The sequence below is a fragment of the Vanellus vanellus genome (assembly GCF_965231255.1).
Source record: "Vanellus vanellus genome assembly, chromosome: 1".
NCBI classification, from domain to species: Eukaryota; Metazoa; Chordata; class Aves; order Charadriiformes; family Charadriidae; genus Vanellus; species Vanellus vanellus.
Window position 1 is genome coordinate 17,460,520 of NC_138905.1, and position 14,008 is coordinate 17,474,527.

Genomic DNA, 14,008 nt, shown 5'->3' on the forward strand with positions numbered 1-14,008 from the left:
CACAAAGCATATCTGCAGGATTCCCTGGACTAACATACATTGCTCTGCCACCTTTCCCAAATGGTTTGAAAGTAGAAGTGTCAGTCTATGGTAACTGACCTCCAGTTATTGTTATCGCCACTGAAAATTGCCTGCTAAGCACCAGTGGGCTTTCTTTGCTTTTTTTTTTTAAGAGAAAAAAAATGTTGAATTTCCACAATTCCATCTGAACTGAAATGCCAAAAGGAAATAAATAAGCTTGTGATTTTCATGTAGCTTAGGAAGGGGTCCAAGAAGTATTAGATGTATTACAGCTCTGGTTCATACATGTTCCTGCTGCTATCACCACAAGAGTAGGTGTTACCAAAAATGTTACCGCAGATACAGTTTACGAGTAAAGAGCTTTTAAACACAAATTATATTTATATACTTGTGCACACTTGGAAGAGAGACTTCAAAACTGGTTTGTTAAAAAGGAAAGACTAGGAAGTACAATCTGCAAAGGTAATTCATCAATAAAACGGTTCTGCAGCTGAGATTTTACAGAACGAAGTTGTAGAATTAGAAATATACATTTAACATTCGTATTAGGACAAGGGCTACCTTCTGTCTTGTGTAACTGCAAATTAAATAACACAGTTCATGATCATCTGGCAGCATCATGCGAAGAGCATGAGGAATATTCTGTCAGCAGTTTGCTTTCCTATTCCTACCTGGGAGGAATGCAGCATGTGCAGCTTACCTCCTGCAAGCATTCATGGTGTCTCGGTGATTGAGTTCCCAATGCGTCAGATTTCTTCTTGCAGAGAGAAAAAAGGCCTTTTTTGTCCTCTTGTTTCCTTGCACAAAAAAGGAGAATCTTCACTCAGTACCAACAAAAAGAATCTTTCTTCCAAGCTCACCAACTTCACCAGTGCTAATCTGTGAGCACTTGATATGTGTCGATCAAAGTTCTCAAATTACTGGTTTTCTAAAGCTGATTTTGACATAGTCCTTCAAGAAATTCCCTGCAGCAGCTCACAAGGCAAGTAATGAGTAATCCCAACGACTGGCTTCTTTTAGCTGCTGGGATCCCTTCTTATAAACAGTAGCTTGCTGCTAAAGTGTTGCCAAATTCATAGCAACACAAGTAATGCACAGATGGAGGGTTCTGGTGATGAATAATGCAGGATGAGCTGTAACTTAGAACTACTTTCTATTAGATCACAGGCTATTTTGGGGCAAAAATTAGTTCCTTTCTACAAGTCTAATTTGGTTTAACTTGCCTGGAGTGAAATTTCAAGCCATCATCAGTTACATGTGCTCTAATATCCAGACATTTTGATGAAAATGTAGGTGCCGTCTTTAATAATCTATTGCCTTTTATAACATGATCATATTCAATAAGCAGTATATCAGCACAAAAGAAAACATTTGGTCATTTAATGTTAGTTACAGTGTCATATATATCCTGTTCTTCCCCACCCACATGGAGCCATTAATTAACAAGAGGCTGTGTCAATGCAGAAGTTCTCCCAGAAGTTGTGCATTGCCTAATTAGCTAGGTTAATGGTAGCCTCAGCATAATAAATCCAGTGGGCCAGTAACTATTTGCAGGGCTTCCAAATAAACAGATTTAAATTTGTAGTTTAGAAAAACAGGCCAAAGCCCTTCTTTCCCAAAACCAAATGTGAACACCTTCTTGTACCATCTTTAAACTGTAAAACAAAATAAATTAAAATAACCTTATTTTAGCTACTACTTTAAGCTTATTGTCACATATAACTGCTGTTAAGACAAATCCAAACCTGTAGTACTGGTGCATTTCAAAAGGCTTTTGCCTTTCCTTCACACGGCGTTTATGTTTTTATATATATGAAATTGGTTCATTTAGTTTTAGTAAACAATTAGTAATTTCCAAATATGTCTTGGGATATCACTTAGGCTCCAGAAAATTAAGATTGAGGTTATTTACTCATACTCTCATCGGTCTTAAAACTCTTTTCCATAAATAAACATTTCTAAAAAGAGCTCTCCTAATTTCATCAACACTGTGACCGTTTAACCGAAACTGATGGGGTCTCCAGTGCCTTCAAGTAAACTTGCAGCACAGGTGCTGTTTGCTTCTAACGGCCACACGAGTAAAACTCTTGCCACCGGAACCAGAAATCAGCGAGGAAGGTAAACGTTCTCTTTGAAGACTCTTAGATATTACGTTTAGGGACACCCACGCAAACCTGTTAAAAACTGGCCGCGGTATGCGGGAGAGCCGACCTGGCCTGGTCTGGCCTAACCCGGTCCGACCCTCTCAGCGACGCCGGCGGCCGTTGCGGCACCCCAGCCAACTACAAGCCCCAGAATGCCCCAAGGGTGTGTCGTTATCGTTCGAACGTGCCAATGAGAACGCGCGGAGCGCGTCACGTGAGGGGGGTCGCGATTTCAAACGTCCAGGCGGCATCGTTGCGCTGTTCCGTGCTCGGCGGCCCCGCGGCGGTGAGCGGAGCGGTGGGGGCGGCAGTGGCGGCCGTTTCTCCGGCGTCGCGGCGTGGTGTCGGGGAGGTGGAAGGGGAAGGGGTGTCTAGGCGAGTTCGCCTGAGGTGGGGCGGCGGGAGCTCGGCGGGCGGCGCGGGCGGCTCCTCGCCGTGCGGCTTGTGAGCGGGCAGCGCACGCCGGGGGGCTTCTCCTCCCCTGGGTGTGTGTGTTTATGGGGGGTGGGGGTGTCGGTGTCCTCTCGGCTCCGGTGGGCTCTGCTGAGCCGCCCTGTGAGTCCTTGACCGGTCCTGGTAGGTCCGTGCTCGGCGTTAATCCCTTCGGTCCGGCCGCAACACATGAGGTGCTCTGCCTGAAGGCCTCTCCTGGCTGACCTCTCGGCAAGCCCTGAGCCGGTTGCGTTAAGGCAGGGGCGAGTCTGCCTTTGCTCCCGGGGTGAGGGTATTTGATGGGCTTCTGCCCGCAAGTGAAAGGCGCTGTCTTAAGCAGAGCACACGTTTCCTCTGTGGAGCAGAATTGTGCTACGTCTTGTTGTGTCAGTCTCGAATAGTGCTGTAAAACGTGGGGTTTTTTTAGCCTGTGTGGTAGCAGTCTTCTGCTGCACATCGAAGCCGTATTCATATAAGTTTAGTTGCTGAACACACAGTTTGCATTAAGGAATTTCAGAAATACCAGGCATCACTGTTGTATTTGAAGAGTTTTTACAGAAGTTGCAATACTTTACATATAGTCTCAGATAATTTAATAGTGTGTTTCAAGAGAGGATAGTGCGATGTGTGACATCCCATAAACCACATTTCTGTGGCTGCCGCTAAATATAAGAGTCTTCAAAGGGAATGTTTACCTCCTTGCTAATTTGGCAGTATCATAAAATTCTGTGACCTTGTTGTTTTTTTTTTAACCTACTGCATAGCTAATTCTGTATTTTCCAGATACAATGGAGGAAAGAAAAGAAATGGCAACACATTGCTCAAGTAATGTGATTGACGAAAAACTGGGTGTTTGCATGAGCAATGGTAGGTGGAGAATACATTGGGATATTCTCTGCCTGATGTATCCCTTATTAAATGTTAAGACAGTTCAGATCAATAGACCTCCTGTACCTGCTTTATATCCTCTTCTGTGTACCTGTTTCCTTGCATGGGCTGCTGTTGCCAGTCTCAGACTTGCAAGCCTCCTCCAAGAGCTTGTGGAGCAGTGGTGCTAGAGCATGTGTAGTAGCAACATGATGTCATCAACCTCTCTTCTAGATACCTAATCTGAGCTCCTCCCTTTTCCTTATCTGTCTGCTGTGGATTCAATTAATATTTAGTGTATACATTAGCTAACAGGATTCACTGGCTCCTGTTACTGCCCTGTGGTAGTCTGAATTGGAAAAGAACTGACTGATGGGACAGCTACATTGTTATGTAGCTCTAGATTATGTATTCTCACTCTTCTTGATTGGAGGCTGCTGACACCTTTTCCCACAGCCAGACCTCATGTTCCTATTATGGATGATTAGAAATTAGCATTGAGATCTTTCATGATATTTTGGCATCTACCACAATTAAGGTCATATTCACAGCTGTACCTTCAATTTCTTTGACCTAAAATATTTCTATTATTTTAGCTATTTAAACTTGGTAGCTAAAACTTTTTGTTTTCTGACATCAGCTTCAGCAAATTGTCAAAGCATAATGCAATCATTTTTGTTGCAAATCCCCACTGTGACAAAATAATTTTTGTTATAGCTTCAGACTTTCCTCTTCTGACTGATGAAAAGTTTGATTTTGACCTTTCACTCTCTCCAGCAAGGTAAGTAAAGGGTCTGCAGGTAAATATACCTTTAAAATGGACATGTGTAAGGTGTTGGGCTAACTTATTTTCATTGTAGTGGAAATGAAGATGAAGTTTTTGTGGGACCTTTGGGACACAAAGAAAAATGTATTGCTGTCAATATTGAAGCAAAAAAAAGCGCTGAAAAAAAACATGCGCCTGCTTCTGATGATAAACTCATGTGGAGCCCACTTACAGAAGAGAAATTTGTGGAAATTTTCAAAGAAGCTCATTTGTTAGCACTGCAAATAGAGACTGGAAGCAAGAATGAACAGCCTAAATTAAGCCAATCAGAAGAACAGGAAAACAAGATTATAGAAAAATTTGTGGAGGACTCAAAGTCAAAATTGAAAATACTGAGAATCCAAAATATGGAGAAAAGTCCCAGGGCTGTTAAAAGGGAGACATACTGTGTGAAGGATAGCCCAGCATGTCAGCTGCCACCTTGTTTTCAGAAGGAATTGGATAAACTTTTGTCAGATGACAAAACACATGCTCTTCATACTCCTCCAAACAGCAACCCTGTTAAAATTCATGTATCTCCTACAAAAATTGCCAGTTCACCTCTGACACAAGAACAGAAAACTAAGGAAAAAACTACAAGGGCAACTGGCAAACTGCCAATGGCAAAACCTTCATCTACTCTTCGAAAAAGCAATTTGACTATTGAAAAGGTAAAGACAGCTTCTGGGAAACAATATTTTCTTTAAACATGGCCTGTGTATGTTTTAGGAATGTTTAAACTGTCTACAAGCTTTTATTTTTAAAAGTGAACTTTAATCTTGCGATCTTTCTCTATCTCGTAAGATCCTTAGGCAGGCAACATTAGACATATAAAAAAAAGTCAGGGCAGATACTATGGTATAGTAGCAAACTAGTTTATCTATCATGACAATGCAGAGCATCTGCAGGCAAATTTCTTTTCCGTTGTATTGGTTTTGTGAATACCATAATTCCTGGCTTCCTTCTAAGCACTATTTTGTTGCTGGTAAAATTACTGCACTTAGTGACTTAATGTACAAAAATGGCTTTGTTTCCTGTTAACTCTTGTCAATGGAATTGAGGGAAGACAATTATTTTAATAGGACAGGAAAACCTTTTAGCTCTAGTTCTGTCCACAACTTGTCTCAATCGTGAAAAGCACTGATTAATGGTATTGCATTTAGGATGTGGCTATGTGACTAACTGAAAATGTAATCTAGGATGACAAGGGAAGAGTTGTGTTAGTGTGCGTACAATTCCCAGTCTCTAGACAGAGTATCTTCTGGATTTTGTTGCTCTATACTTTATGGCTTAGGCTCCAGTATGTACTTCAGATTTTACTGAAAATGTGATACTGAATCCTTGAGAACCATCACCTATAGAAAATAGGGGACCCTTTGATTCCTTTTAGTATAGGTCTCTTCTTGATTTTGGGTGTTATAAGAAAAGGCACAGTCTCATTGCTCTAACTAGCCAAATTGTATTGCATTGTCTAAATACACAGTTTGGATGATGCAGTCTACTATTGTAATGACGCATCTTTTGGAAAGTTAGAATAAAGCAGAAGAATATGAATTAAATAGAGATCTCATAGTTGTAAGAAACAGCTGTTACAGTATGTAGGTGAACATGATTTCATGAAACTTGTGCTGATGAATTGTTGCAGGACTATTTTTAGGTTGATGTCCAATATCTGGATTCGAGCATGTTCTAGTACTTAGCAAATACACTTGCTAGACTAACTTTAAACTATATTAGTCTAAAGACTAAGGACTTGACTGGGTTCAAAGGCTTCTTCATTGACTGTTGTCTTGGTTTCCTAACAAAATCAATTTGTGTAAATAGCTTTATAGTGATTTCTAGAAACACTTAAAAAATGTTGCATTGAAATTTACAGCCCAAACCAGGAAAACATACTAGTATTTCTACAAAAAGTGACTTGAACAGCATGGGATCATCTGAAGATCTAATTTCTGATAAATCTAGTGCTGCTTCAGATGTCTTTGAGTCTTCATCCGGTGGCAGTTCCTCAGTGCAAGACAAAAAAACCCTTCCTGCACCAAGTAAGGTAATGGCAAGCATGTGATGTTGCAAAGCTCCTTTCCAGTTGGTTAGTGCCCAGCATATAATGATGCATGGGGCTACTCTTTTTATTCTTTAATCCCTTTAAGTCCGTACTCAAGTTTGTGGCAGGAATAAAAATAACAGTCTACCTCCTACATCTGATACTCCAGTTCTGTATAATAACCCAGATACAATGAACTGTTTCTAAGAAAATTCACTTTTTAAACTGTAATCTGAGGAAGGAGTTCTCAAAAATTCACAAATAAGAAGCTATAAAACCAAGAAAAAGTGTGGCAAAACAATGTGGGTTTTTTTTTAACTTTTGAATAAATTGTATTCTCTGATTCAGCCTGTCTTAAAGAAGATAACACATCTGAAACTTCCTGGTGTTGCTAATGGTCTCACAAGAAAGACTACTTCATCATCATCTTTGTCATCAGTGTCCAGCATGAACTCAAGTCTGAATTCAAGTTTACCCATTTCTCCCATAGGAAAAAATGGTAATCACTCTTACTATATATTTGTGCACCAAATCAATTTTGAAGTAGCTAAGCATGTCTTGGACTGTGGGGTTGGATATGTTTTAATGGTGTCCAGTACATACAAGCAGTAAGAAATGCCTTGAATAGAGAACACAATTTTGTAGGCTATCCCAATAATTCTTCATGGACTAAAGATAAATCTTAGACTTCTATTGTTTGTAGAAACTAGAGTCATGTAAGCCTGATCCATACATACGAGGGTCTGACACAGCTAGAAAATAAGCAATGCGTCAGGAAACATGTTCTTCTTGTACACGATCTTCTCTATTGCAGCCAAGTATGTCAGCTTCTGAACACTGTAAGCTTGTCTAACTTGAAGTAAAAAAAAAAACAAACAAACATCCAAACAAACCAAAACAACTGAAATATGAAAGGAAGTGGAAGTCCTAGGTCTAAGTTTCTGTAAGCCTAATGAAAGGATGAGCTTTACTCAAGTAGGTTGGAAGAAAAAACCCAAACCAACAACCCAACCCAACTGAATGCAACCAAGAGGCTTATACTATAACAAGGACATCAATTTGACCCTTTCAGTAAGCCTCAAAAGATCAGGAAAATAGTCTCCTAAAAATACTGATAGATGTAAGCACCACGGTGATTGTAGATCTATCAAGATACTAGGTTACTGCAAACTTTTATTTTGCACTTTGTTTCTGGGTGGATATTAATATATCAGTAAAATTAAAGCTTAATAAGAATTATTTAATATGATAGAAGTGCCTAGTCAAGGTTCATCTTATTAATGAAAGTAACCTACAGACTAAAAGAACCATACAGAAAACCAAGAAAAGCACTTGTGGGGTAGATCAGCCTGTGGTGTTAATTAGTGTAACTTGAACTATTACCTTCTTGAATGCCTACTTAAGGGAACAGAGCCAACTATGCTGGGACAAAATTTTGAAAATGTAACTTTAATCTGCAAGCTGTTTTGGCATTCCTTGAAGAATGTTCTTTGACTTGATTGCAGTAATTCAGGAATTTGGTGAGGAGACTTTCTAAAACAGACAAAATTGATGGAGAATTCAAGGAATAAGTTTTTGGTAGTTGTATGTGTCCTCCTTAAACTTGAGTTGTTTAAATGTAAATTTAATTTACATTAGCTTTACATTAATTTACATAAATTGCTGTTTTTCTTTCCTGTGTAAGCGTAATTATTCTGCTTAGTCAAAAACTTTGTAATAAGTAGTATAGAAGTATAACTTAACTTTCTATTTCAGGAAAAACAAGCATGTCTTCAAAAGCTAGTGTGAGTGGCTCTAAGCTTTCAACTAGTATAAACAGGCTGGCCCTTGTCAGACCTGCCAGAGCGTCATCTCTGCAGGCTGCCAATACTGAGAAATCCAGGAACCAAGCAAGATCAGTTAGTACTCCCAAAATATCTAGTGTTGCAAGCTTGGCTAAATCTTCAACTTCTGCAACATCATCTGAGGCTGTAGGCAGTGGAATTCAGAGGCTGAGCTCTGTTCCCAGTCTGCAGAAGCTATGTCAGCAGAATACAGATGGAAGTGCAACAAAAGGAAGCCTGCATCCAAAGCCCAGGGACAGAGTTTCGTCCGTTCCCACAAGTCAAACTAAGGTTTCAGTGAAGACTGGAGGTAAGCACATACTTTGCATGACCTGTCTTCTAGCTTGCCTATTAAAAGCAATGTTACCTTGAATGCTTTTTATTTGTTTCATTACACTTCTGTCCAACATCTTGGAAGGAATTGGTATTTTAACTGAAAGGTATCAGTTATAAAAAAAAAAAAAAATGTATAGCAACTAACAAACCTTCTCTCTTTAGATACACCATCAAACAAATCTGCACCAAAAGCAACACCATGTCTTGGATTAACATTTTGCGGACCTCTTGGAAGGTAGGGCTTAACTGAAAATTGAATGTACCAAGGCATACTTCTTAGAATGTGACAAGTTTGGGTGTTGCAACAATCTTTAAAAGTTCTAACTTCATTGTCTGGTCCCTTGAGACCCTCTAGGTTAGCTGTGTTAATGTGTGCTGGAACTGATTTAAAAGAAATAAACAGAAAACCAAAACTAAACAATGTCCCCCACTCTCTTCAGAAGTAGATGGTTGTCTTTGCAGTGCTAAATAGACTGGAGTAATTCATAAAAGAATTCTTATGAAGTAAAGCCCTTATGCTGTGATTATAAACTTTATGATAACTACTGTTCCTTTATTGACCAAAGGGAAACTGATTTCTATTGTTTGGTAGAATAGTTTGAATAAAACTGTTTCATGAAGCTTTTGGCTAATGCATGTTTCTTTTTCAGTGCCATGGCAGTTAGCACTCCTGTGAAAGCCTCAGAAGATGGGATCTTTCAGAATTCTTGTCTTCCTGAGAGGTCTGTCTTCATGACTCCTGCCAGTCTGAAACGGTCTGGCTTACCTACGCCTGTTCGTCGTATCTCAGGATTTCCAGCAGTGACTCCTAAAACTGCACCAAGAATGGCATATTCTCCACATGTTGCACCTGTTTGCCAAAGTTTCAGCTTTTCTACCAAAAAGACTCTTACAGCTGGGTAAGACAGAAACCTCTGTATATGAAACAAGTAATGTAGGGGAAACTGCCTCTGAATTAATTTTAATGATGCCTTTCAGGTTTCAAGGACCTCTGCTGTTAGAATAAAGCATTTGAGCACAGATGCTGTATAAGCCTAATAAAGATTTATATCTTGTGACTAGTAAAATACTAAAGCCTTGCTAAGATGAGTCAAATCTAACACTAAAGAACTATAATCTCTAATGGGAAGTTATTTGTATTTCTTGAGCTAGCGGACAACCTAAGACTTGTATCTGATGCTCTGACTGAAACCAGATTTGGTGTTGGTGTTATTTTCCTGTTGCTTTCTGATAAAGGGAAGCAGCTGGTTAGAATACATATTACTCTTTACTTTGTTTTATACTGTTGCCAATGCTTCTTTAAAATTTCTTTGTTAAAGCATCAGTCAAAAAGCCAAGGATTTAGTTGACTGAACTTTAGTTTCTGAGCGGGTTTGCCTGTCTTCCATCTGAAATAATTGCTTGCAGAATAGGTGAACCCTACACTGTTGTTAATTATGTTTGTTTTTTGTGAAAATAATATTTTTTTCATATTATTAGCCCAACATCTTCTCACAAGTGCCATATATATGTATGCAGGCTTGCTTCATGGTTGGTGGACATGAACAATACTAAAGCAGGAATGATTCATGGCTAGAAAACTCTTCCTATATGTCACGTTACTAAGGCTAAATGTCCAAAATAGCCTTTTCTTTCAAGGAAACAATTACTCTCTCTACAATGACTTTATCATACCTGTCAGATTACAACCCCTGGTCCTCCAGCTCGTGTCAGTCCTTCCTCTCAGCAGTGACTGAAGCGGGTTTCTTGGTGACATGCAGTACTTGTTTGCAAGTTATTTCTTCAAAATCTAAAAAAAAAACTAAAATCCCATATGTGAAGTTAAGGCTGCATGTATGTGTCAATTTAAGATTAAATTTTCCATCATCCTGAAGTCATTAGCGTTTCTTTTTGGTTTTTTTTGCGTGGGTAGGCTATAAATTTATTGCAGAATGAAATATCTTGTATTTTGCAGGTAACTAGCATACTTTGGGATGAAAATACAGGAAGCTTTTTTCCCATTTAAAACTTGGGCTAAAAAAGGAGAAAATGAGGTTAGGGCAGTGGCTTGCTGTCTTTGTAGTTCATGCTGATTAAAGAACTCAATTATTGCCAATACTCTTTTTCCCTAGTTCTAAACAGACAAAAGAGAGTAAGACAGAGATGTCTTCTTCAGAAGATGATATATCTCCTCCACCTGTGCTACCTCTGGCACTTAACTTCTCACCAGAAAAAACTGTTACAGAGGTAGTAGAAAACAAATTAAAAAAGGCTGAAGTACTAAATCAGCTGGCTGAAGAGAAACAAACCGAGGTAAGAAATTACAGTCCATTGTTCTACAGAACTACTAAGTAAACAGCTTGAAATTATCTCTAGATAAGAGATAAGTAGGAAAACCACTTCGGTACACATGAATTTAAAATGGATTAACTCTAAGTGTGTGCACCCTCTAGTGCCTATTTTTGGTACTGAATATTTGTTCAGTGTTTCCACTAAGTTTGTTCCTATCTCAAAGCTAAATGGTCAAATACTTGCAGGTTTCCTATTAAATTTCTGCTTCTGGATAAGTGCTGTCAAATCCTTGTGGATTTGATTAGAAAATTAGTGTCACACGGCATTTCCTATTACAGCCATAAAGCCCTTTTGGGGGCAAAAAAAATAAAAGGCACTACTGTAGCTAAATTCAGTTGCCTAACAGCAGTGCAAATCTGCACAGAATGAGTGAGGATTAAACCCCAAAGCCTTTGGAGCAGTAAACTTAGTTAAGCATTCCATACTTAGTCCAGTGAACAATTTTCCCCTCTCCCAAGAATCTACTGGCTTCATATTGAAAGATGACACCCCACAGGCATTAAGGAGAAATGACTGAACTGGTACTTCTGAAATATTAACCTGTCAAAGTGGCTATTGATTTACAAATATTCAGGTGTAGAATAATCTGTAGATCAATTACTTGATGTTATTGCATCAGTATTTTCCTTGTTAGCTTACTTGATGACTTGAAGTATCTGTTTTAGAATGGCTTAGCACATACATAGGACTGTGCTTTTAAGTCAAAAATTGTTTTATGCCCCAAGGAGCGCTTTTGCTTTGTCTCACTGCATTTTCCCTATTTGTGATGCCATTGGCAGAGTAAAAGCTGAGATTTTTATACTGTGCAAACAACCCTGCATGAAAAATACCCAACCTGTAAATTAAACCTGTCCTGTGATTATTACAGCTGTATAAGCTGAATTTACTGCTTAAATGTTTATGAAGGAAGCATGAAGAACAGGGGAAAACCTGGCTTTTTTTTTTTTTTTAAGGCCCTACTGGTAGACATTGGAATAGACAAATCTCTCCCACACGCTTTAGAATGTGAAAGCAGACCTCTGATTGACCTTTCCAATACTCCTGAAGTGAATAAGATTACTCCTCTGAAGCCTACAATCTCAGGGCAGGTAAAGGTAAGCTATATTCAAGTCTTCTGGTGCAAATATGATACCAGAAAAATGTCAACTGGCTGCATATACTTGTCTAAAGAGCAGCTCCACAATACTGGAAGCATTATTTAATATTGACTCAATATGTTCAATATGATACTACATACTAATGTACTCTTAAGTAAAGAGACCATAATGTTTAAAATCAAACAACATGCTCTAAACTAGAGCTCAGTGAGCAATCTGCAAATAGGAGAAGGAGGAGGATGGAGAAAGAACTTAATGCTTAGAGCAGTTGTTAAAGAATTAAACTGTTCCAGAGCAGGAATTGAATGCTGTCTCCAGTAGGCATGCTGACTCTTGTTTTCCTTTTCTTGCAATTTATTTTAGTTCTTGCCAGCAGCAGCTTGTTTTCAGAGGAAAAAAAAAAAGCTGTCTCTCCTGTTTAACTCCTCTCCTAATCCCCTTCATCGTTGAAAGATGTGCATTGGAATCTACTCTAAATTTGACAAGCATTTCTGTTCAAGTGTTTTTTGTACACTAGCGGTTTGAAGGTAGATGCCTTTAGATAATGGCAGATGAATGGTAGTTAACTATGAGGATGTAGCCTTTGATGACATTAGATGTAGTTAGGATCAATTTAATATCAGGTCCTTCAAAGTATCTTAAAAGAGAAGTCTGACTTTTTGTGGGTTCAGAGGAGTTCAGAAGTGCTCTGCCCTGCCTGGATGACAGTGTTGCTTGAATATACATAGTAGTGAAACTTAGAAAAGCCTTGTAGTTTTTAAGGTAAGTATGGGCAATAACCACTTTGTAAGAAGCTTATGCTTGTCTAAGAGTGAGCTAGATGCTTAAAAACCTTAACCTAAAAGCTTGAGTGTAGTGCTTTTATCTGGCCTATGACTACTAATAGGAATCCTAAACAAAAAAAAGTACTTGAAGACTATGTTAATAGAGATTCTAGCTGCTAGTAGTTATGTACAACAGCTGACTACAGGAGTTAATTTTATTATTTTTCTTTCAGCTAATTGATTTGAGTTCACCTCTTATCATCCTGAGTCCTGATGTAAACAAAGAAAATCTGGATTCCCCTCTACTCAAGTTCTGAACTGAAGTTGAAATGAAGAATTCTTGTCATCTGTGTTCTTTAAAATGTTTAGGTGTTACTCTTCACTCGTACAGTTTTATTGAAGATGCTATAGATGATCTGAACTGCATTAACAAATTAGAATTCTAACAGTCTTGATATAGTCAAACCAATTTGGTTATGTTTAATGGTTGTGTTCATGAATGTGCTACAATGGATGTATTTAAACTGTGTTGTTCTAAGGCAAAAAGGGATAGTCTTCGTATTTGGAAGCCTTGTCTCTCTTTATTTCCTACAAATGGTCCTTTCATTCCTTATCCCCTATGTGCAATGAAGATTTAATTTAAAATAAAAGTTGTTTACTGAACTGTTGTACAAAATAGCAACCTTTTATTACAGGCTCTGGTTAGACTATTTTACTGTTTCACTAACAAATGTTAAGATGTAGGTAAAGCTAGTAGACTTCGGGGTGGTTTTTCATACAAAAGCGTAGCAAGTTTGGAAATAAACATTTTGCTCTTAATGCTAGTGGAATACACTAACAGCACCAGCTGAATTTGTGTGATTCAAAGGAGAAAGTAACAGCTTGTTACTGCCAGATGGTTTGGTTTTGACATTTGAAGGTTAGACTTGAACTTTCTCACTTAAAGAATAGAAAAATGCTTTCTTAACCAAACTTGTCATGCTTGGATAGTACACGGAGATTTTAAATACAGGCAGGTGAATGGAAAAATGAAAATGCACACAGTAGTAGCCCATAAATGTTGAAGCAACAAGCCTGTCTTGGAGACTAGAGACTTTCTGCTGTGGATGTACTAGCTTAATGTATTTATGAAAGTTTATAAAGATATGGATTTTCAGCTGTTTGCATTAATTCCAAAAGTGGTGTAAGTTGGAAGCTCTAAGCATTTAAGTAAGAAGTGCTCAGATGAGTTTTTCAGACACTTTGCTGAACAAGGCTGCTGCCTTGGCATTATATGAAGGCACTTGCCTACTCAGCACAGCTGCCTCTTGTGTGGTTACTGCTGTGTCAGACTCTTCTGAATGA

The 14,008-nt window shown here is 38.6% G+C and overlaps 1 protein-coding gene across 1 annotated transcript; it reads left to right on the forward strand.

Moving 5' to 3' along the window:
* Positions 1–3,385: 3,385 nt before the first annotated feature.
* GTSE1 (G2 and S-phase expressed 1) lies at positions 3,386–13,229 on the forward strand (the record flags this gene model as incomplete). Its single annotated transcript, XM_082498292.1, has 11 exons — positions 3,386–3,464; positions 4,182–4,245; positions 4,325–4,940; positions 6,146–6,316; positions 6,662–6,812; positions 8,069–8,446; positions 8,635–8,707; positions 9,123–9,371; positions 10,584–10,764; positions 11,757–11,897; positions 12,898–13,229. 11 exons carry the CDS (start codon positions 3,386–3,388, stop codon positions 12,979–12,981), a joined length of 2,187 nt encoding a protein of 728 aa, XP_082354418.1. The 3' UTR covers positions 12,982–13,229.
* Positions 13,230–14,008: the final 779 nt, after the last annotated feature.